The 25,441-nt window shown below is 41.6% G+C and overlaps 1 protein-coding gene across 4 annotated transcripts in view; it reads left to right on the forward strand.

Annotated features, from left to right (window-relative positions):
- Window positions 1-25,441, forward strand: part of TMEM131 (transmembrane protein 131) — a 278,778-nt gene that overhangs the window by 58,847 nt on the left and 194,490 nt on the right. For all 4 annotated transcript variants that reach the window (XM_089693479.1, XM_089693480.1, XM_089693481.1 and 1 more), the window contains exon 3: window positions 17,157-17,197. In XM_089693479.1, coding sequence (XP_089549605.1) covers window positions 17,157-17,197 — 41 coding nt within the window. The remainder of the gene's footprint in view (window positions 1-17,156; window positions 17,198-25,441) is intronic.

The following is a 25,441-nucleotide window of genomic DNA, read 5'->3' on the forward strand; positions in this document are numbered from 1 at the left end:
TGATCCGTTGCGCAATTGGAAGCCAGTGGAGGGATTGGCAGAGGGGGGTGGTGGAAACGGAGCAGTTGGAAAGGTGAATGAGTCTGGCAGCCATATTCAGGATTGACTGAAGCGGGGATAGCCAGCGGCGAGGCAGCCCAGTAAGGAGGGAGTTGCAGTAATCGAGTCGTGATATGATGAGGGAGTGGATGAGCTGTTTAGTGGTTTCTGGGGTTCGGAACGTGCGTATTTTGGTGATGTTGCGGAGGTGGAGTCTGCATGAGTTTGTTAAAGATTGGACTTGGGGCTGGAAGGATAGGTTGGAGTCCAGAATGACACCAAGTACTCTGGCCTGCGGGGCGGGTTTGATGGTGGCGTTGTTAGATGTGATAGAGAAGTCAATGGGGGGTGGTGTCCGGGCTGGGGGGAAGACAAGAAACTCAGTTTTGGAGAGGTTCAGTTTAAGGAAGTGGAGCGACATCCAGTCTGTCGCTCAGTAGGTGTGTGATTCGGGCGGAGACTGAGGGGGTGAGGTGGGTTTGAGAGATAGATTTGTGTGTTGTCGGCATATAGGTGGTGGTTGAAGCCGTGCGAGTGTATGAGTTGGCCAAGGGAGGAGGTGTAGATGGAGAAGAGAAGGGGCCCGAGGACGGAGCCTTGAGGGACCCCAACAGAGAGGGGGAGGTGGTAGCAGGAGGAGAGGGGCTTGATGAGTGTCAGGAAGTAGGCTTGTTTGGCTGCGTGGAGGGAGGAGGTGTAGATGTGCACATGAAAACGGGGGGGTGATTTTAGGGAGCAGGAGGACAGATACTAAGTTGCGGGGGTTGAGGCAGGACGTGGAGGCGGGAGGGTGTTGTGTGGGTGAGGGAGGTGGTGGAGGGCCAGGATTCGGGGAGATGTCCCCTGCGGTTAGGAGGAGGAGAAGGGTGAGAAAGGTGGCATGGGAGGGGGATGTGCAGGAGCGTGTGAAACTACTAGTGGAGGTGTTCGGATCAGTGGGAGAGTGGAGTATTAGGAGGAGGAGGTGGTGGGTGCCCTGGAAGGATGAAGGAAGCAGTGAGGACACAATATACAATTGTTTGGGAGGAGCAGAGGGATATAGTGAATGGATTTTGGGAACGGAGGAGAGGAAAATGAGGAGTGGAAGAGGCATTTTAGGGAGGGCGGATAGGAGTGGTGGGAGGCTTGGTTGTCGATACGCCTCTGCCCGCTGGACTATCTTATGGTCTCCTGTATCAGACTGGGGGGATCGCTGAATCTTTGATCTCGACCATGTTGTCTCGGTAGATCTCCACCTGTAAAAGGTTGTCTATCCCTGTTCTAGGCCCTCAGCACGTAAACTGAGTAGTCTGTCTTATTTCAAAATCTCGGTCTAAGAACAGGGAAAAAAAAAACCACATCAAGATTCTCATTGTACCAAACTGGCATAGAAGAACTCAGTACACAAACATACTCAAACTTTTAGCGCGCGTGCCTAAACCTCTTCAAAACAGACCAGACTTGTTGGCCCAAGGCCCCCTGTTCAATCCCGCTTTCATTTTCAATTACTTGCTTTACCCGCATGATTGTTTAAAGCTAGGTCCTAAGGATAGGGGTATCTCTAATGCCGTTAATCCCACAATACTTAGAGGAAGAAAATCTAACTCCCACAAGATTTATCATTGCACACGGAAGACCTTCTTTTTGATATGCGCAATTTCCCTAGGGTCAAAAGAGAAGTTTGGGATTAACCATAAATAAAAACAAACCTTTATTTTCACCTAGGTGGATGCAGCATTTGATATTTTGCTTCTGTCCCCTTACACCTCTGCACAAAGAACTGAGTGATCAAGGACTGCTGATCACTCAATTCTCAGTCTTCAGAGAGCCGGAGACTGCCAGTTGCTGGCTTTCTGTTCTGTCCCTTCAGTGCTCACTGGAGTGCAGGGCTGTGCCGGACTGTGCTGGGGACGGGAGTGTCTGGCTCCAGCTCTCAGTGGCTCGCTGAGAGTCTGAGCCAGCTGCTGGTCCAGGCATCTGAGTGGATCCCAACATTAAAGTCTGGAGTAAGAGTCTGGACTGGCTGGGTGACTTCAGCCCACAGCCTGATCCCCTGGTGAAGTAGGAGCTTTGTCCCTACTTATCCTTTTAAGCCATCTGTCTTGACCCTAGGGAAATGCTCTTATCAATTGTATTTTGACCCTTCTTCAGTCTTGTCTTCACCAGCATCTGGCTCTGAGTTCCCTCAGGACGGGTTTCTGTCTTAACTATCCTTTTTCAGAAATCCGTGGCCTTGTAGTTCCTATAGCAAGATTTTTCTGCAGGGAGTTGCTCATATCATTCCCCTAATTTGATCTCCTGCATTACTTTGGGATCTCAACCTGGTGCTCTCTGCTCTTTAGAAACCCACCCTTAAACCGATTTACAGACATTCTATTGCAAGACCTCACACTTAAGGTTGTCTTCTTGGTTGCCATCACGTGTGTTAGGCATGTAAAGAGCCTTTTCTTGTTTTTCACAAAAACAAGGTGGCTTTGAGTCCAAAACCTTTTTTTTACCTATGGTGGTATCCTTTTTCCACCTCTTTCCTCTCGTCTCAAAACATGACAAGAAAAGTGCCTTAAATTGTTTGCATATGGTTATGGCTGTTAACTACTCTGTGGCAATTGCCTCCTTTTACCAGACTGATTTCCTTTTCTTCTGTCTGCAGGTCCTCAGAGGACACTCTGCTGCACCATTGCCAGGCGGATTAGAAAATGCCTTTCCAGGGCTTATGAAACATACAAGCACACACGCATGTAAACACGCACCTGAGGTGCTTGCGTACAAAACTCTAAATTGTACTACACATATCACAGTATCGAAGTGCGAGCATTATCTCTAGGGCCATTGTTCATGATTAATTCTAAACTGGTGACTCATAAGGGCTTTTAAAACATTGCCTATGGAAAATGTAAGGTAGGGAACGTTTGCCATTTCTTGAATGCACACAATTTTAAGGCTTGACATGTTGGCGATCTAATTACTCAACGCACCCTAAATATTTAATTTTACCTAAAAATCGGGTAACACATTTTATGTTTGTGTGCACTGTTGTATTTTTTTTTTTTCTATTCCCTTTCTATCCCAGAAACATCAGAAGTTAGGCATTTCCAATAGAAGTTTTTTCATTGCCTTTTTTTTTTTCTTCTGGGGACGACTATAAACTTTTACTCTTTTAGACTTCTGATCTCCTTTGCGCTTCACTGAAGCTAATGAAGCTGATTACCTTTACCATTACTAACTTACAATACCTTGTTTTGCATGGTGTGGAGCTGGCCATCTTGTTAGCAGTAGGATTTTCTTTCCTCATGTCAGACTCAAGCATGAAGAATACGGATTCGGACATCCCAAATCCAGAACACTCGGCAGCAGCGTTTTGATACTGCAGATATACATTGCATCTAGAAAGTATTCACAGCGCTTAATTTTCACCTCATTTTGCTACAGCTTTATTCCAAAATGGATTAAATTCACTTTTTTTTCCCTCAACATTCTACGAACAATACCTCATAATGACAACGTGAAAAAAGTTAGTTTTGAAATCCTTTGCAATTTATTAATAGGAAAACGAAAAAAAAAAATGTACATAAGTATTCACAGCCTTTACTCAATACTTTGATGAAGCACCTTTAGCACCAATTACAGCTTCAAGTTGTTTTGAGTATGATGCTGCAAGCTTGACATAACTATTTTTGGGCAATTTCTCCCATTCTTCTTTGCAGTACCTCTCAAGCTCTATCAGGTTGGATGGGGAGTGTCAGTGCACAGCCGTTTTCAGATCTCTCCAGAGATGTTCAATCGGGTTCAAGTCTGGGCTCTGGCTGGACCACTCCAGGACATTCAGAGTTAGCCCGTAGCCACTCCTTTTTTATGTGGGCTGTGTGCATAGGGTTGTTGTTTGGTTGAAAGATGATCAGTCGCCCCAGTCTAAGGTCCAGATCGCTCTGGAACATGTTTTAATCAAAGATGCCTCTGTACATTGCTGCATTAATCTTTACTTTGATCCTGACTAGTCTCCCAGTTCCTGCTGCTGAAAAACATCCCCACAGCATGATGCTGCCACCACCATGCTTTCACTGTAGGGATGGTATTGGCCAGATGGTGATTAGTGCTTGGTTTCCTCCAGACATGATGATTGGCATTCAGTCCAAAGAGTTCAATCTTTTTGTTTCATCAGACCAGAGAGTTCTGTTTCTCATGGTCTGAGAGTCCCGCAGATGCCTTTTGGCAAACTCCAGGCCGGCTGTCATTTGCCTTTTTACTGAGCAGTGGCTTCCGTCTGGCCACTCTACTATACAGGCCTGATTGGTGGAGTGCTGCAGAGATGGTTGTTCTTCTTCTGGAAGGTTCTCCTCTCTCCACAGAGAAACGCTTGAGCTCTTTCAGAGTGACCATCGGGTGCTTGGTTACCTCCCTGGCTAAGGCCCTTCTCCCTCGATCGCTCATTTTGGTGGGGCAGCCCGCTCTAGGAAGATTCCTGGTGGTTCCAAACTTCTTCCATTTACGGATGATGGAGGCCACTGTGCTCATTTGGACCTTCAATGCTACAGAAATTTTTCTGTACCCTTCCCCAGATCTGTGCCTTGATACAGTCCTGTTTTGGAGGTCTACGGGGGACAATTCCTTGGACTTCATGGCTTGATTTGTGCTCTGACATGCACTGTTAACTGTTGTACCTTTTTTATATAGACAGGTTTATGCCTTTCCTAATCATGTCCAATCAACTGAATTTCCCACAGGTGGACTCCAAGTTGTGGAAACATCTCAAGGATGATCAGTGGGAACAGGATGCACCAGAGCTCAATTCTGAGTGTCATGGCAAAGGCTGTGAATATGTGAATACTTGTGTCCATGGTTTTTTTTTTTTTTTTTTGTTCCCCGTTTCTTTATTTTTAATAAATTTGCAAAGATTTCCCAACAACTTTTCACATTGTCATTATGGTTTATTTGTAGAATGTTGAGGGGAAAAAAATAATTTAATCCCATTTTGGAATAAGGCTGTAACATAACAAAATGGGGCAAAAGTTAAGCGCTGTGAATATTTACTGGTTGCGCTGTACAACTATTTGGCTGTAAGGACAGGAGTGCCTAGGTAGCACAGACCAGGAAGTGCACTGCTTTTTATTAGGAGGAATTCTGGACAAACCAATCATTGTTCAGGGTAACCACCTAGGCACAATTGTATCTTTATGGAAAACTTTTTTTTTTTTTTTTTCCTTGAGTGAATAGCGTTTTGTCAATCAGGGTTTCATGGAGCTCTTTCAAAGCTTAAGGTCTCCTTGAGCAGATTATTCTCGCTGATGCAGCTGGGGGCAGAAAGTTTAGGGCTGGTTCACGCCAACAGCATGCTTTACCGTATGGCCGCTAGTGTTGTTTTTGACATTTCAAGCAGCTTTATTGGTTGCAGTGTGGTGTGATGTGAACAGCTGTTTGGAGAGGCACTTGATTACTCAAAGAAGTCACAGGAGAGTTTTTTTATTCCCACAGCAGAAAATTCCAGATCCCAGTTCTCCCCCCACCCCTTCCACCTGAGTCTCTAGCTCTTCAAAAGACAGAGCATTTAACTGCTCTACCCAGGCTATAACTTAAAACCTAAATGCATCCCTTCCTTTCTGTTCAAGACTTGCGCCACAAAGATCAGCAAATCTTCCCCGAAGCCCCTTTTCCAATGAAGGGTCACCCTCACTCCTAAGTGTAGGAATGTCTGTTTGAATATCTTTGGGTCAAAGACACTCCAGACCTGTGAATTCAATTACTGGTTTTGAAGGGGTCAAAATAGCATTCAACATTCTACCCCCTCACTGTCGTCCCCCCAATCAACCAGAATTGCACATATAGTCAAAATTGCAGAATGCCCTGAATCCTCCTTTTTGGGGCAAGACTGGTTCACAGCATTCAAACCTGTACACAGTATTAAAGCCCAGTGAGGGTTATTGATCTTTTTCAGTCCTTCATCAAATACCTTTTTTAAAATCCCATATTTTAGCTTTCATAAAGGGGGGGTGAGTTAAAAAAAAAAACCAAAAAAAACCTGCCATTTTGCATTCTCTTTCCCTAGGTTACTTTGGATCTTGTCCTGGTCACACTCCATAGATTGCTCCTCGGTATGACTGGAAATACAACCTTCCACATGGAAGAGTTATCTATGGAGGTTCCTTTATGATTGGGTGATAGGCTATTGATCATCCAGCCTTCTGGTGAGTGCATGGTAGTGGAGGACCTTGAACTTTGTATTGAGCAAATTGGGAAAATTATTGGAGATCCTTATAGGAATTTCCCTTTTTTTGGGGATTTTTTTTTTTTTTTTTATGGACTTTGGTTACATATCACTGGCATTTTATGAGCACTATCAAATTGTTTATGTATTTATTCACACATTCACATTTGTGTTTAATATTTTTAGGGTAACTGTCACATATACAATATATTTCCAAAAGTATTGGGATGCCCGCCTTTACATGCATATGAAATTTAATGGCATCCCTTAATCCGTAGGGTTCAATATTGAGTTAGCCCACCCTTTGCAGCGGTTTCAACTCTTCTGGGATGGCTGTCCACAAGGTTTTTGAGTGTTTATGGGAATGTTTGACTATTCTATTAGAAGCTCATTTGTGAGGTCAGGCACTGATGTTAGATGTAAAGGCCTGGCTCGCAGTCTTTGCTCTAATTTATCCCAAAGGTGTTCGATCGGGTTGAGGTCAGGACTCTGTGCAGGCCAGTCAAGTTCCTCCACCCCAAACTCACTCGTTCATGTCTTTATGGACCTTGCTTTGTGCACTGGTGCTCAGTCATGTTGGAACAGGAAAGGGCCGTCCCCAAACTGTTCCCACAAAGTTGGGAGCATGGAATTGTCCAAAATGTCTTGATATGCTAACGCTTTAAGAGTTCCCTTCACTGGAACCAAGGGGCCACGCCCAACCCCTGAAAAACAGCCCCATGCCATAATCCCCCTGTAACAGCGTATACCCAGAGATGGACGCGGTTCAACCATTTTGGTTTCAACCTCAATCTTGGCAAAGGGATTAACCATCCTGGCAAACATATTTCTCCCTTTCTTCCCCCCCCCCCCTTTCTGAGAGGCCCAGCGACATTTGGCCAATATGTGTGTGTGTTAGGAATATCACAGGAGGGTCATAGGAGCTATAAAGCCCCCCAAGGGAGCCGGGGCCTCCCTGTCCAAAGAACCTGCAAATTGTAACACCTCGGAAGAGATAAGGCAAGCTTTCCCAGGAGTTGAAAGATTCCAACCTAATAAACCTAACTCAGCGTATGTGACAGAATCAGATAACCACTTTTCAAATTCCATTTTTCCCCTATGCCTCATATCTTGGAATATGAGAGACTTACATAAAAACCGAACATATTGTCAGATTGGCTACGAGAAGGCGAACAGTTTGGTAGGTCACTCGCATGGTCTCGAATACATAGGAAAGCCGAAAAATAGATCTCGTGAACCGTTCAGTGTATAATTTCATAATTCATATCTAATCAATCCTCAGATGCGTCTGCCTAATCTACCCGCGGGTGGAATGTCACTTGGGCATAGGAAAAGATATGGGCCAAAATATGAGTTAAGGGAGATTTTGGCTCTAGTTGAGGTATCCGCCCATACCTACACGCCCTAAGCGGGGTATTGGTCCTTGACTTCAGAGACACCCCCTGCTGGGGACTACAAAATAGGCTGTCAGGCCTAAGAGTGTAAGTTGAAGACGTCTCACATTTTTTTAACATCAATACCACCTGGGGAGACCTGTGCCCTTTTGCTCTAAAACTTAGATCTGCTAACCCAGGACTTTGGCAAGTACCTTAACCCTTTCACCTCTCTGATATCTCTTTGCTGTGCTGTTGGTCTCTGTAAATTTATATATATATATATATATATATATATATATATATCTCTAAGTTACATCTTTTTCTGTAAATATTTTTTTTTTTGCACCCGTTTGACCTTTTTAGTAATAAATCTTTCCTACTGAAAGTGTTGAACTGTTTTTATAGCGCTTTATTGCAATTTACGAATTCCTGCCTCTAAAGAGAACACTACTGTGTTTGTTTTAACTCTCTGCATAATCGGCCTGCGGTGACCATATTATGCAGACGATTATCTCAACCATTATAGTGTTTTAGCTGATATTGCCGAGTTTCCTCTATCTCTGTACAAAAAGGAGATGGTGGCGCAGTGTGAAAGGTTAATTGCGTAATTATCTTGACCCAGTAACAAACGCTCAGGCTGCCGGTACATCGATTGTGGTCTAATTAGCTAGAAAACTGTTGTGCAGGGCACAGCTGGGTGTGGCATTGTTACGCACGTGACTGCGGTATTAGATCGGCTAGTCCTTCGGTCACGAGTTTGTTGAGGAGGTCTGGGGTCTGACGCCGCGATCGTGACACCCTCCTCCATCATACTTCACACTTGGCACAATGCAGTCAGGCAAGTATCGTTCTCCTGGCAAGCACCAAACCCACACACGTCCATCGGATTTCCAGATAGAGACGCGTGATTTGTCACTGCAGAGAACGTGTCTCCACTGCTCTAGAGTCCAGTGGTGCCGTGCATTACACCACTGAATCTGGCGTTTTGCATTGCACTTGGTGATGTAAGGCTTGGGTACAGCTGTTCAGCCATGCAAACCCATTCCATGAAGCTTTCTATGCACTGTTGTGTTAATTTGAAGACCCCAGGAAGTTTGGTACCTATTGAACCTGCAGACAGTTGGTGACTTCTGTCCACTGTGCCCTCCAGCTTGTGCTGACCCTGCTCTGTCATTTTATGTGGTCTACCCCATTGAGTAGGCCTCTCTCCCTGTTGTGGATCCCCCATTATGATTCCAGTGGAGGAATCCCCCCTCCTTTTAAGGTTCCAGCAGACCACAGGGCAGAGTCTGTTGCGCATTTTATGTTTACCATCGCTGATTCAGCATTGCATCTGTGATGGCCATGGAGTCCAGACAATGACTGAATGGGCCAGGGTTCTGCGACAAGCTTTGACTTCTAGTCAGGTGCCCCAGATGTATGTGGAACTGGTGGACCAGTTGGTCCAGGGCTTGAAATATTTTTGTGAGGCATCTCTTGATGCTGCTCTGCTTTTCTCCAACTCTCTTGGTTGTGGTACTTTGGCGAGTCCTTTTGGCTTAAGTGTTGGTTGGCCACCTAGATTTAAAAAAAAAAAAAAAAAAAAAAAAAAGGCCCTGGTGGACCTGCCCTTCCTGGATGAACAGTTTTTTGGAGCTACATTGGATGAAGTAATCAAGAACCATACAGGTGGCAAGAGCATCTTCCTCCCTTAGGCCAAGAAGGGGAAGTAACTGCGATGGAAGTCTGAGCCTTCCTTCACATCTCCTAAAGAGGATTTTTTGTTTCTCGGAAAAGGGCATAAACCCCTCAAGGTCCCTGCGGGCCTTCCAAGCCTGCAAATAAATCTTGCTAAGCATGAAGGTTTTCCCCCACCCATCTCCAGGGCGGAGGTTCATTTTCGCTGGTTCTTTGGCTCGTGGACCTCCCTCATTCTGGATTTGTGGGTCCCTGATCCAGTAGTCTCCAGTTACAGAATTGAATTTCATTCTTTTTCCACTGGAATATTCAGCTCTTGCCATTTTGCCATTTGCACCTTCAGGCCATGTATGGGTCAGTGCAGGAGCTGCTTCTTCGAGGACTTGATTTTCCTGGTGCCCGAGGTGGAGCAGTTCAGAGGGTTTTACTCCAATCTGTTTACAGTTCCCATGAAGGACGGGATTAGCCCAATCCTGGACCTCAAGGCCTTGAATTCCTTTGTGTGGGTTCAAAAGTTCAAGATTGAATCCATTCATTGTGTGGTGACCTCTCCATCAGGAGGATTTCCTAGCCTCTGTAGAAATAAAGTACTTTTTTTACCTTCATTTTCCCATTTGAGATTAACATCAGCGTTTGCTTTGCGTTCAGGGATATCAGTTTGCGGTGCTTCCCTATGGTTTGGCCTGTACTCCCAGGGTATTTACCAAGATTTTGGCCCTGGTCCTTGCCTTAGTGTATGCCATTAAGGGGCAGGAGCCTCCATTCTCTGTTACGTAACATTCCACCAGGGCAGTTAGTGCTTCTTGGGTGTTCCGAAGTCATTCATCTGTATCTGAGGTTTACAATTTGGTTGTCTGTGTACTCCTTCTAATTCTAATATACTAATTCTATAAGGTTGATGTGTTGGCATCCTTGAATGTTAGTTTTGGACTCAAAGTTTTTCAGGCTGCTTTTTATGGTTTCTGTGGGGTAGTTCTGAATGTTGGGACTGTTTTTGCCTGGTTGCTCCTTTTTGTTTTTGCCCACCCCAAATTGTGGCACTGCTTTGAGATCCCTTCTGGTCAAGATTAAGAAGAGAAGCAGTGTCTGTCAATGAATGTAAGCGAAAACTGGGTTTTTGTTACTCATCCTAAAATCCCTTTCTTTTGAGATCATTGGTTAACTCAGCACCCACTCCTCTATTGGAAATTCTACTTTTAACACTGCTTTGTGACTAACTGGCTTGCCTATAGCAGAGAGGGGGGTTTATACCAGAGAGGACTGGCCATGGGAGGTGCTGAGTTCTTTTCTGTCTAGTGTCCTACTCCTGTAGCTGGCACTCTAAAACCCTACTGGTCAAGACTAAGAGGAGAAGCTGCGTCCCTCAATGAACTCAGCGAAAAGGATTTTAAAGTGGAAAAACGAAGAAAAATTTTTTTTTCTTTTAAGCAAATTACTGGAATAGCATTGGGGACTTGCCACAAGCATAGCAAATATATGTCAGTGGGAGGCTGAAAATGTCCTTTAAGGACAGGCCCAGAGAACAGCTAATGAAATGAGATGTTTATAGATGATATTTTGATTGTCTGGGGTGGAGACCAAGAGTCATTACATAGGTTTATGGACATAACGAATAATAATCCTAAAAATATTTTGATATGGAAAAAGGATGCTACGAGTATTGATTTATTGGACTTAACAATTTAGTTGAGGAACAAGGTTTTCTTACTGAAGTGTGTTGTGACGGCAAATAGAAATGGCTATATACCTCCTGATTTGGTTCCATTACTTCTCTTGGCTATGGAATATACCCACAGCGCAGTTGATGCATCTCAGGAGGAATTGCACAGATAGATTCTTGCAACAGGCTGGGTTAGTTTCACCAAAGCAATTCAGAGCGCATCAACCATGGATAGAGGGGATGTAGTAGAGGATAAAAATAAAGGGGACACAGAATGATTTTAGTTGTGGCATATCCCTAATAATGGATTACGACATGCAATATTAAAAGGTAGAAAAATTATAAAAAGGCATATTTAAAACAAGATGCAGTTGGTACCGTTTCTCCAGAATTTTCCAAAATGTATCTATAGAAGGGCTCTGAAATTGAGGTATAAATTACGAAGAAATGTAGTAGCACCCACCCACCCCAAACCATGACTTTTCTAGACCAGAAGAACTTTTGACTGCAGGAGATACTGTGCTTGTAAGAAAGGGTGAAGAAAAAGGAATTTGAGAAGGGAGCACTTTAGAACTTTTGGAGAATACACATGTTAGCGTGCCTGTGTGGCCTCCAATATGTTTGCTGTATATCTAGGAGTTTAAGCATAAGGCTTGGAGAACATGTCTATATTATTAAAACAGGGTACAAGAAACATAGGGGAGTTTTACTAAAACTGGAGCACTCAGAAGCTAATTGGCTACCATGCACAGCTGCACCAGATTCTAACTTCAGTTTGTTAAATTAAGCTTTGACCAAAAAAACCTGAAGGCTATGCACCACATTTTGCAGTTTTAGTAGATCTCCCCATAGTGTTTCTAGTCCTTTTTAAAGGATAAGTTCAACTTTTAACAAAAAATAAATGCACATATTTTTTTTTTTTTTTTTTTTTTGCAGGTAAAAGTGTGCATTCACTATTTTTTGTTTCTGGAGCCTCTAGAACATTGCACCAGCAAATCATCATTTTTAGGCCATATAATTACGTAAGCCCCCCAGAACATTACATATTTTCTGAAAGCAGAGGCCCTGTAGAGGAAAAAGCTGCAATGTTTATGTCCCTTGATATTTGCATAACTGTTTTTAAATGCTAATTTTTAGGGAAAAAAAATCTAATTTTAGCATGAGCACACATTTTTGTGTAAAATACAAAATGAGGTTGCATCGATTAGATACCAAACCTGCCTAGTCTTCAAATTTTGTACGCCCATGATATCGTAAAAATTATAGTACCCAAAATTCTCCATAGATGATGATTTAAAAGTATTTTACAGCTCATCAGTTTAGTGTTTAAAGTAAAGTTCCTCTCACCTGTCAAAAAATAAGTCGGCAGCTACAAAAACTGTAGTTGCTGATTTTTAAACAGCCACTTACCTGTCCCTCGGTCCTGTGGTGTGTTACCCACAGTCCTGGATTCCAGGTGGCCGGCATCTTCAGTGTGGGCACCCGGCTGTGATTGCTTGTGGCTTCACAGCCGGGTACCCACTGCGCATGTGCGAGTAGTGCTGTGCTTCATGAATGGTCCTGTAGTCTTCTGGGACCTGTCACATGTCCCAAAAGACTACAAGAAGGGAGAAAGGGAGGACAAATTCAGTTTCCGATCACCTAGGCGATTGGACTGGAAATGGGAGCGGGTACCTGTCAAATTCAGGTACCTGCCCCCCAAAGGTGCCAATCCTTAATGGGGAGCGGGGGAGCAGTCCTTAAAGCCGAACTTCCCCTTTTGCCTTTTGGGTGGAGCTCCACTTTAACTAGGAACTTTTGTGGTCGAATTATTGCTCACTCTAATGTTCGCGGTGATACCTAAACATGTGTGGTGCGATCACTGTTTTCATGCACACCCAGAGCATATGTTTTGCAAGTGTGTATGGGGCATACAGGAGAAGCAACAAGGAAAGGCAAAATATAAGCAGATTAAACCTTTTAGCTTTAAACTTCAGCAATACATTTCCCTGTTTAGTATCTCTTTGAAGACCATGCAAGTACATGCTGATTTTCCGAATATGCTCTCAGCAATATTAAACGCATAAACAAATATGTACTATATGGCAGCTTACCAATTGTTAGATTTGGTGGCTGCATTAGTTTTCTATTTTCTAAGCTATTTCCTTTATTTTCACTTGATCTGGTAACGAAGTCTGTTATTTAACTTTCTTTAACAGACAAGCTGTCTAGCAATGGCAATTAGAGGGTAGAAACCATTTTAACACTTGCCTACAATGCAATGCTTTTATTCTTTTATGTAAACCCCTTTATCCCAAAAGGAAAGAAAAGACTTATAGCCTGCAACATAGATAGGTGTATTCTCAGGGTGGCAAAGTCTCCCTGCTGTCACTATACATTAGCTCAGCGGGGAGGAACTGAGTCCGTTTTTTTTTTTTTTTTTTTTTGCATTGAATACCGCTTATGAGGCACAACTTTGTTGTGAACTGAGTGGTGTCAACCCTCCCAGTGTCTGTTGCTAAACTATTTGACCACTCCCACTCTTAAATTTTCACAACATAAAGGCTTATTTTTCTGTAGTCTAAGATCAGAGGTTAGGATGCATCCAGTGGTAATATGAAGAACAGTAGGGAAAAAATGTTTATTTTTAAGGCTTTTGACGTTTTAACCACTTGCCGTCCTTGTCAATTCTAACAATTTTCTCCTATGCAGACTTTCAGGAGGAATACATTTTAATTTAACTTACACAATATAATACAACATTTTTTTGTAAAATATAAAAGATTATACACTGAGTAAATATCTAACATGTCACACTTTAAAATTGTGCAATGCTTTTAAAAGCCTTTACAGGTTACCAGTGTAGCATTAAACAGGAGGACTGGTGCTAGAATTATTGCCCTCACTTTGACGTTCGTGGTCATACCTCATGTGTGGTGCGATCACCATGTGTGTAGAACTGCCTGTGAGCATTTGCGTGTGAACATGGGATGGGGGTGCTTTCAAAATTTTATATACCTATTTTTTACACTTTTTTTTTTTTTTTTTTTTTTTTTTTTTTAAATTTAACTTTATTGCGATCATAAGGGGTGAACATCAACCCTTGTGATAGCATGAACAGTGACAGATCCTCTTTATAGGATTCTCTGTTAGCCCCCAGTTCTTTTCTGCTCCCTCAAAAACATCTGATCAAACTGAGATCAGTTTGGTCAGCTACTTTTACAAGTCGGTAACAAAATCCTTGTTGCTTCTGGTTTCTGATGTCACAGAGGGAGTATTGGTCCTGGGCTCCCGGTGGGAAAGGTGGCAGCGAGAGCAAGATCCTCCATCTGCCACCTGTAAAAGTGATCGGCGCGGCTGTAGAGTTGCTTGGATCACTTTTACCAGAAAGGCCACTTCCTGCTGTGAAGAATACCAGCTGCTCCTATGTTCTTGGTATAACCACCTGCCTCTGAGGACATTCATTTAAGGACAGGCACCAGTTAAACACATGGAGGGGGGGAGGTTTATGGAGGAAAAATAACACCATTATTAATCGGGCTTCCTCTCCATAAGCAAAATCTCTGACAGGTGTATGTATGACTCCTCTGTTCACTGCATATACTTTTATTTGCTAACCACATTGCAATAGCAATACAAACAATAGTAACTTTAACAATCTAATGCAGGTTTGCCTAAAAAAAAATCTTCTTTAACCCTTTGAGGGCCAAGGGACGTATTTGTCCCATGTTTTTAATTGCGTGTATCATCTGATTAAGAACTTAAAACTTTTTTTTTTTTTTTGTTTGAGTCAAAATGTTAGTTCTTATCAACAAACAACAAATGGATCTAGCTTTTTGCCAATTAATTCATGAAATGGTGTTGTCTTTCTGCTGGCCATCCTCTTTAGGAACTTCCTGGATTCTCTACATGCGTTGCAGCTTCTCCTCAGCTGTATACTTTCAATTTTACAGGACTACACGTCCCATGGTAACTTATTGCCTGCAAGCTGGCTGTGATTCCAGTACTGACTCCCTCTTGAAACTCCTCATCACCTCTGTAGTTAAGAAGGCAGGCTCTGTGAATTCTGTGACACAAAAATGCCTATCAACAGCAAATACATGTCACAGAATTCAAGGAAGTAAGGCTCCATGCACACTAGCATTTTTTTTTATAAGCTCAAAAAACACTAGAAAAAAATGCTGAATGAAAAACACTGATGTTTTTTTTCCCAGCTTGTAGTAGCATGTTAGTGTTTAAAAGCATTTAGGAGCACTAGCGTTTTATCAGCCTTTTTACAATATATGAAGGAAAAAAAAAAACTTTAAAAAAGCTGTTAGAAGCATTCAGTTTTGCTGGAAAACGCTTCCAAAAACCCCTACAAAAACATTTTTATTTTTTCTGCTCCTGAACACTGAAGCTTTAAAAATGCTTCTAGCATAAAGTAGTGTGCATGTACACATAGAATAATACTATTTTCTAGGAGTAGAAGAAAATTCTCATAGCTTCTAGCTGCTTAACCCCCTTGGCGGTATTCCCGAGTGTAGCTCGGGGTAAAGTTTCAGTACCACAAGCGGTAACCCCGAGCTACACTTGGGAATACCATGCGGCACTGCTCCGGGATCCCTCGATCACTTACCTTGTCCTGCGCATCCGCGATGCCCCTCCTGCAGTGTCCCCGGCCATGTCCTCCGGCCGATGCCGGCATCTGTCTTCTGGGTTCCATCCCCTGCGAGCGTTGGGATGTACGGGGGACGGAACGGCGGGAAATTTGACAAAAAGTGACATTCACTCAATACACTAAAATCGCATAGTAAAACATTACTGTATCAAACCATTTCACATACATTTTGTCCCTAGTGCTTTGTCCTGCGCCCTGCCTGCATTTTTACTGTTCTTTCTGCCTGGAAACTGAGAAATGTCCATGGCGTCCAAAAAGCGTCCCTTTAGGTCAAATGCGGTTTTAGACCAGCTAGAGAACAGCGATAGTAAATTAGAACTACTTGCAGAATTGAGTGATAATGATTCATGGGGAAATTCGTCATCAGACACTGAAAACAATTTTACGACTTTGCTCAGCGATGTGCGAACTTGGCGCTATATTTCAAATTTCAGTGTTTTTGGTTTGATTATCTTATTGAATTAAATTTATTATATTTTTTTATGATTATTAAATTATAATTTATGATTTCGTGTTTCAAATTGTAACATACTGGAGATCAGGGGTGGATTGACCATTTGGGAACTAGGGCACTGCCCGAGGGCCTGGGGTCAGTAGGGGGCCCCATGAGATGCCCCTGGTACCTTTTTCATAGGCTTTTTTGAGTTTGGGCAAGGACACGGGACTCATGATCCCCTATTGCCCGAGGCCCCCATTTGTCAGTCCGCCCCTGCTGGGGATGTTTACTAGACTCTTGTTCGGACAGATTTCAGTGAGTTATTCCTAAAAATTACAGGCCTACAATAAAAAAATACATATTTCCATGCAAAAAAATATACCGCTTTGAGCACAGAAATATGGACATAATCAGACCGCTAGGGAGGTTAGAAAAAAAACCACTAGTGTGCATGGAGCCTAAATGTGTGGGGATCTTCACAAATTAAGTTTACAAATTTCAAGGTCGTTCAGATTAACCACTTGACCCTCCAGAAGGTTTCAACCCATTCATGACTAGACAATTTTTTTTTTTGCTATTGGCTGTAGCCTGCTGACGCTCGTGCTGTGTTCAGTCACAGCACAGAGCGGCAGGGGGCACGCTCGCCTCTAAACCAGGAAGTTGCCTGTACGTTGCAGTGCCTAGGAGAGCCGCTGAATAGGATAGAAATTGAAGTGCAATGTTGAAATTAATATATTTTGCATGTAGAGCAGCCAATGGAAGAATGTATGACTCAAGCTGTAACTTTGCTTTAAATCTGTTGGAGGATCTCTTGGTACCACTGTTTAGAATTGCTTATCTGTGCAACAGAATTAATGAATGTCCCTTACAGTATGTATAGCATTTTGGTGCAATAAAAATGGCACAACTACTAACCAGTGCAGCAAGTTAATTTTATATTTTTTTAAATTTTTTGCTGCTTGGCTTTGTGGCTTACTGAAAAACACTTATCTCTAAAGCATATTTTCAATATAAATCCTATTCATAAACTTAAGGACTGAGTATGAGCTACCGAGATCCATTTATGAGTACTTGTAGTAATGTTAAAATTGACAGTTGAATCCTTATACACGTCAGTCTGTAAATTCTAACTGGTATTTGTTTGTTTGTAGGCGGAGACAACAATTGGCCTCGGTTCATATCAGCAGAAAAGGTGAGTTTTATGCTCTGCCCTGCAGACTCTCCCTGGTTGGATTCCTGGAATTGTTCTGTATAACGCACAAATGCATACTAGACAAGTTAGGGAGAACAAGCTGCATCATACTGTTGTCAAGCATATTGATTTTATAGCTGAAGGCGTCATTGCAGCTTTTTTTTTTTTTTTTGTGTGTGAAAGATGACCTTTTCAGAGAAAATGATTCCATATAATATTTAGGCTTGCCACAGTGTCTTATAACAGTTGTGTTCAGAATATCAAAATATGCTTAAGTAGACCTTAGATTATATGCTCCTTGAGGGTTAGGGATTGATGTGAATGTACAATATATACAGTATGTGAAGTGCTGCGTAAATTGCTGGCGCCTTATAAGTACCTGTAATAAATAGTGCTAATAGAAGGCGGTAGTAATTTAGTTGAACGGTTGCACAGTGGCTCAGTGGTTAGTACTGGTTTGGAGCACTGAGGTACGAGTTAACTTTTTACCAGGGCTTTCTGTGTGTCGTGTGTGCATTTTCTGTGTTTGTGTTTTTTCTTTTGAAGTCTTAATTTTTCACCACTTACATTCTTAAAATTACTATTGGGTCAGTTAGCGGTTTTTTTTTTAGGCCCCATGCCCACTATGGTGGGCAGATTCGCTGCAAATCTGCCTGCCATTTCAAAATGCTTTGCTAAAATAAATTGCACAACAGCTTGTTCAGGTGCCATTCATTTCGCAGTACAGATGTGGCTCAATTGTCATGAGATCAATCACCGCAAAGCATGTTGTCTGAATTATATTGTTGCTGTATTGTCTCCTGTTATATTGTAAAGCGCTGAGCAAACTGTTGGCGCTATATAAATCCTGTATAATATTAATAATTCTATGGCCATATACGGCAGCAGAATCATTGCAATCCTGCCTGCGATTTCAAAGCATTTTGCTAAAATAAATTGCTGAACATGTTCAGGTGCTATTCATTTTATATTTGCACCTAAAAATACAGTGTGGTTTTGCAGCGATTGTCATGTGATAAAATGCTGCAAACTGCATTGAGCGGCGTGTCGCCCAAAAGAGGTTCAACTTCTGTTAGGCGAAACGTTTTGTGCAATGCGGTTTGCTGTGATTGTAGTGAGGTTTATAGTGCGACAATCATGGCAGAACCTCACCGTGTTTTTAGGTGCAATTAAAATGAATGACACGTGAACACACTGTTGTGCGATTTTGTTACTTTAGCAAAGTGCTTTGAAATCGTTGGCAGAATCGTGGAGATTCTGCTTGCGATTCAAACTCTTTGGTGTGAATGGAGCCTTAATTGACCCTAGAATTGGATTGTAGGCTAAGGTGGGAGCTAATTTTAAAGCACTATGCAAAATGTCACACTATACAAAAGGTGGGAAATAATATATCTGTAAACTGATTAATCTTTTTTGTAAATCTTTCAAATTATATTGCAACTAAAATATAGTACAGTAGATGTCTATTTTGCAACGTGAACTAGCTGACAGGAACTTAAGTGGGTGCTTTTACTGGAAAGCTGACATGTACTGCAGCATTAACCCTTAGATGTGTGCTGCATTGTGCCTATAGTTCTGTCCTGCTCATAGCGATGGTAGCTGTACATACAGTGTATGTTATGTGCTTATTCATTCGTAGAACTGGCGTAATTGAATTTCCTAGTTTAAACTCCTTGCTATATTGAATGACTGTAGGTTTAGTCTTTTGAAAGCTATGCTTCACATTGTGTGACTCAACATGCAGTAACATAAACTAGTCTCTTCCCTAAAAATAGAGCACTGTACAGGTGTGTGAAGTGGCTGTGTTTGATTGGCTATGCTCGAATAAGCAAGGAACGGAAGATGTGGCAGCGCCCTGAGTAGGAGTGTCTCTGTCTTGGTGACTTGTCAGTGTGTACATTCCTGCTTCAAACACAACTATGAGTCATTAAGCAATTAGGTGGAAGGATTACAGCATATATTTGTGGACATAACACAGCAAAAGCTAAGCCTGCAATTTCCTATGCTGTTCTGAAGACGGCAAAAGTTTCAGTGTTTTCACAAGGCAGCTTCCAATAAATGAGCAATAAATGTCTTGCCCAATACTGAAAATTAGTATTTATTTATTTTTTTCTACAAGATTGGTTTGTGTTTGTTTTAGGGCCTGTTCAGGTCATGGGCTGTTACAGTAACACATGCTCCTCTGCAACATGCTTTATCATGTGCTACCGCAGATTTTGTTTATTTTCAATGGAATCCAACACAGGAAAAAGCTCTCCTTGCTTTTTTTTTTTTTTTTTTTTTTTTTCTACCTATAGTGTGCAATGTGCACATAATGGAAACTGAATATTATATCTGCGCTAGAAATATAACTAAGCTGCTGTTTACATAATTGTGATTCCAACTCTACATATTAAATCCAAAAACGTAGTGCTTATCAATATTAAGTGAGTGATTAAAACAAAGTGCAAATAACTGAATAAACATTCAAATTATAAAGTGCAAATTAAAAAAAAAATAGTGCATAAAACTCCAAAGTGCACCATGCTTTGCATGTCACTTTAATTTGATAATGTTCGTGTTTTACCACACATTACTGAATTATGATGAAGTGAACAGGCCTTTACAAAGATTTCTTATGTAATGCTGAAATGTCTATGAAGTGTGTACCATACACTGAGCCAGCAATATACACTGACCAAAGGAAAACCTGTAGCAACTTCCCGGGATGGTGTGATGTATTTTTTAGTTTAGAAGCATGCGCGGTCTTCGTCACATTCATTTATTTTGTTATCTTGCGAGAAACAAAAACCATGCTTGGCCTGTCAGATAATTTTGCATGAACTGTCATGATCAGCTCTCAAAAGCTGTGTGCTAACATTCAAATTATCGAATGATCACTCTGAAAGTGATTTTTTTTTTTTCTTGTGATTTTCTCATAATGTGTACCAGACATTAGGGGGAGATTTACTCAAACTGGTCCACACAGAATTCAGTTCAGTTAGGCTTGGACAGTAAAACCTAGAAACTGATTGGGTTACCATATGTGCATCAGTATTTGTAAATCCCCCCTATGTACAACTTGTGTGTGTACGTGTATACATAATTTGACATTTTATTTTTTTATTGTTTTAACTGTTTACCTTTTATGGTTTGCCATCATACTACTTGCTACATTTTCAGTTTGGTTTACTGGCTCCATTTACTTCTGTTTTGTGTTTCTTCTGACAGTCAATTTGGACGACTGTTTTCCTTGGTGGCCATTTTGCTTCTTGGCACATGTGACTTTGTTTTTGCATAATTTTCCCTTTTTAGCCATTCTGCATGATTGTTTACTAACACCATTCACACAGTACAATGAACCATCCTCTACACATTATTCGGTGGTAAATTGTGTGTGCTTCCGTTTGACCTTACCTAAACCTGCTACCTTTTTATAATTACACTGTGGGATGCCATACCGTGGGGTGTTTCAGGATTGGGGTTTAGGGGTACCTCTTTGTTTTAGGGTTTGCGTTGACAAATGTTGGACAGAGTAAACTATATTTGTTTGGACAATTATTTCTTCTCAAGACTCGTGAGTGCCTCATTCTTTAAATGTATCTACTAATGCTACTTTGCTTGCGTGCACCCAGACAGATATTCACTGGACAGTATACAGTGACTTGCAGAGGATTTTAAGTGTGTGTGTGTGTGTATATGTATGTGTATGTGTGTGCGTATGTATATATGTGTGTGTGTGTGTGTATATGTATATATGTATATATGTATATGTATGTGTGTATATATATATATATATATGTATATGTATATGTGTGTGTATGTGTGTGTGTGTATATGTATGTGTATATATATATATATATATATATATACACATACACACACACACACACACACTATATTGCCAAGACATATTGGGACACGCCTTTTACACGCACATGAACTTTAGAGGCATCCCAGTCTTAGGCCATAGGGTTCAACATTGAGTTGACCCACCCTTTACAAATATAACCGCTTCAGCTCTTCTGGGATGGTTTCCCACAAGGTTTAGGAGTGTGTGTCTATGGGAACGTTTGACTATTTTTCCTGAAATGCATTTGTGAGGTCAGTCACTTGTGTCGGACAAGAAGGCCTGGCTTTCAGTCTCTGCTCTAAAAAAAATTCCAAAGGTGTTCTATCGCGTTGAGGTCAGGACTCTGTGCAGACCTGTCAAGTTCCTCCACCCCAAACTCGCTAATCCATGTCTTTATGGACCTTGCTTTGTGCACTGGTATGTAGTCATATTGGAACAGGAAGGGGCCATCCCTGAACTGTTCCCACAAAGTTGGGAGCATGAAATTGTCCAACATGTCTTGGTATACTTACGCCTTAAGAGTTTCCTTCACTAGAACTAAGGGGCCAAGCCAAACTTTACACTTGGCACAATGGAGTCATGCAAGTACTGTTCTCCTGCCAACCACCAAACCCAGACACATCCATCAGATTGCCAGACAGATGAGCGTGACTCATCACTCCAGACATCTCGTGTCCACTGCTCTAGAGTCCAGTGGCAGCGTGCTTTACACCACTGCATCTGATGCTTTGCCTTGCACTTGGTGATGTAAGGTTTGGATGCGGCTGCTCGGCCATGGAAACCCATTCCATGAAGCGCTCTACGCACTGTTGTGCTTATCTGAAGGCCACATGAAGTTTGGAGGTCTTTAGTTATTGACTCTGCAGACAGTTGGCGACTTCTGTGCACTGTGCGCTTCAACATGCGCTGACCCAGCTCTGTCATTTTATGTGGCCTACCACTCAGTGGCTGAGTTTCTTCCACTTTGTTATAATACCACTAGCAGTTGACCGTGGAATATTTAGTAGCAAGGAAATTTCACGGATGGACATATTGCACGGGTGGCAACCTATCATGGTACGACACTTGAATTCATTGAGCTCCTGAGAATGACCCATTCTTTCACAAATTTGTAGAAGCAGTCTGCATGCCTAGGTGCTTGATTTTATACACCTGTGGCCATGCAGCACACAAAGACCAGACAGAATTCCAGCTACTTGAACATATTCTGCTTGCCATAGGAAAACCTTCCTGTCTTTTTCCTTAATCTGCCTGTTCGCAAATGTACTTGACTTTCACAACGTTTTTTGAGACCGTGAGACCGATGGCGTAGATTTATTATGCTTTATAGTTCGCAAACCTATTGTCTTGTCTTGTAGAGCTGTTGGACAGTCTGGCAGTCATGATCTGTTGTAGCTGAGAGAACAGAAATGTCGATTAAGGTCTTATAACTTGGCTTGGCCCTACTGTATTGGTTTCATTGCATGTTCTGTTTGTTCCCAGCTGCTGTCACCTTTTTTTATGTTATTGTGACAATTGCATATCTCTGAAGGACTTCATGTTCCCCTTTTACAATCAAAATCTCTGGTTATACATTCATTGATAAATTGAATAGAAATTGTTTACTTTTTCAGCATATTTAAACAGAATAACATTAGATCTGCATTAAAACAATACCAATAAAAATACATAAATAATAAAACACACGTTAAATTGCTAGTTATTTATTCACCAAATATTTAATGGATGTAATGTTGTACTGTGAAAAAAATTAAGCACATTCTTGGCCTGAGAGGTTATTGCCCTCCCTTGCATAATTGCCCACTAGTCCCTGACATCAGCTCAGTCAATTTTGAAGCCCTCTTCAATGTCATGTGCTTGTGGGTTTCCCTGAATGAACTATCCTGTTTCAAATCCACCTAGAATAGTTCAGTAGGATTCAAGTCAGCGCTTTGAATTGTCCAGTCCATATCCCTTCTTTTCGAGCCATTTTTGGTGGTTGTGCTAGAGTGGTTTTAGATCATAATCTGGATTTACCTTTAATTTTCTGACTCATGGCCCCACATTCTCATTAAACTCACTTTTGAGATGATGTAGAATTCATGGTTGACTGCACAACTGCAATATACGTACAGTATATGTGCTGTGAGTCTTTCATTTTTCATATATTTCATGCTCTAATTAGGGTTTCAAGTATTTGAATAAAGACACTTATTACTACACTGTGTCTATCCTGCCAGAGTCTATCAAAACCTTACTTTTGGTTTAGATTTAATATAATATTTAACAATTGTGTCAAAAGTTGTGTTTTGTATACGGGAGACCTGTATACAGTGCCTTGAAAAAGTATTCATACCCCTTAAAATATTCCACATTTTTACAGCCAAAAACGTAAATGTATTTTATTGGTATTTTGTGAAAACCAGCACAAAGTGGCAGATAATTGTGAAGTGGAAAGAAATTTTTATAAATGGGTTTTCAATTTTTTTTTTTTGCAAATATCTGCAAAGTGTGGCGTGCAATTGTTTTCAGCCCCCTTTTACTCTGATGCCGCTAACTAAAATCTAGTGGAACCCATTGCCTTCAGAAGTCACCTAATTAATTTAGAGTCCACCTGTGTGTATTTTAATCTCCGTTTAAATGCAGCTGTTCTGTGAAGCCCTCAGAGGTTTTTTTAGGCTAACATATGTGCTGGTGGTGCCACTGCGCATCTGCACAAAAATCCAGCCGAACTACCCGCACAGAGGAATGTGGATCCGTGGGCGGGGTGCCATTAATTCTAATGGCACGCTGCCCGCACTTGAGATCGCAACTGTACTGGGAACCGAGGTTCCTGTGTGGGCTGCGTTTTCCGAAGTAGTGCAGGGACTTCTTCCCTGCGTCTCCCGGGGCATGGGAGTCCATTCAAATGAATGAACTCTCATGCTAGTGCAAAACACGGCCCGCAGGAATGCGGAGATGTGAACCTAGCCTAAGAGAACCTTCATGCAGAAGCAGCACCATGAAGGCCAAGGAACACATATGACAGGTCAGGGATAAAGTTATGGAGACGATTAAGCAGGGTTAGGCTATAAAAAAAAAAAAAAGTATCCCAAGCTTTGAACATCTTACAGAGCACTGTTAAATCCATCATCTGTAAATGGAAAGAGTATGGTACAACTGCAAACCTACCAAGACACAGCTATCTACCTAAACTGACAGGCCAGGCAAGAAGAGCAATAATCAGAGAAACAGCCAAGAGGCCCATGCTAACTCTGGAGGAGCTGGGGAGATCCACAGCTCAGGTGGGAGAATCTGTCCACAGGACAACTATTATTCGTGCACTCCACAAATCTTGATTTTATGAAAGAGTGGTAAAAAGAGAGCCCTTGTTGAAAGAGCCATAAGAAGTTCTGTTTGCGAGAAGACATATGGGGGACACAGCCAACGTTGTGCTCTGGTCAGATGAGACCAAAATTGAACTTTTTGGCCTAAAAGCAAAATACGGAAAACAAACACTGCACATCGCCCTGAACACACCATCCCCACCGTGAAACTTGGTGGCAGCATCATGTTGTGGGGATTCCTTTTCTTTAGCAGGGACAGGAAAGCTGGCCAGAGTTGATGAGAAGATGGATAGAGCCAAATACAAGGCAATTTTAGAAGAAATCCTGTTAGCATCTGCAAAAGACTTGAGACTGGGGCGGAAGTTCATCTTCCAGCAGGACAACGACCTTAAACATACAGCCAGAGCTACAATGGAATGGTTTGAATCAAAGCATATTCATGTGTTAGAATGGCCCAGGCAAAGTCCAGACCTAAATCCAATTGAGAATCTGTGGCAAGACTTGAAAATTGCTGTCCACAGACGCTCTACATCCAAGCTGACAGAGCTTGTGCTATTTTTCAAAGAAGAATGAGCACACGTCACACTTTAGATGTGCACAGCTGGTAGAGACATACCAAAGAAGACTTGCAGCTGTAATTGCAGCAAAAGGTGGTTATGCAGACTATTGAATCGGGGGGGGCGGGGGCTGAATACAAATGCATGCCACACTTTTCAGATATTTATTTGTAAAAATTTTTTAAAACAATTTATCATTTTTTTTCCACTTTTGTTTTGGTCTATCACATAAAATCCCAATAAAATACTTGTGTTTTTTGGTTGTAACATGACAAAATGTGGAAAATATTCAAGGGCTGTGAATACTTTTTCAAGGCACTGTATATCTGTGTTTTAAAAATCCTCCATATATTCCTTTTATGAAGTGTCACCTGCTGAATATTACAGATCTTATATTCTATCCCTATCAATTTCCACATTATCTGACATTTTCTTCTATACTTTCACTTTGTCAAGTTATTCAGTAAGTTATCGTGTTTTTTTTTTTTTTTTTTTTTTTTATTTCTGTACTCTTTAATTGACATATCTCTTTATAACAAGTGTATATGTT

This window comes from Staurois parvus, unplaced genomic scaffold (genome assembly GCF_062004578.1).
Source record: "Staurois parvus isolate SC_StPar_1 unplaced genomic scaffold, SC_StPar_1.0 ptg000634l, whole genome shotgun sequence".
Classification (NCBI taxonomy): domain Eukaryota; kingdom Metazoa; phylum Chordata; class Amphibia; order Anura; family Ranidae; genus Staurois; species Staurois parvus.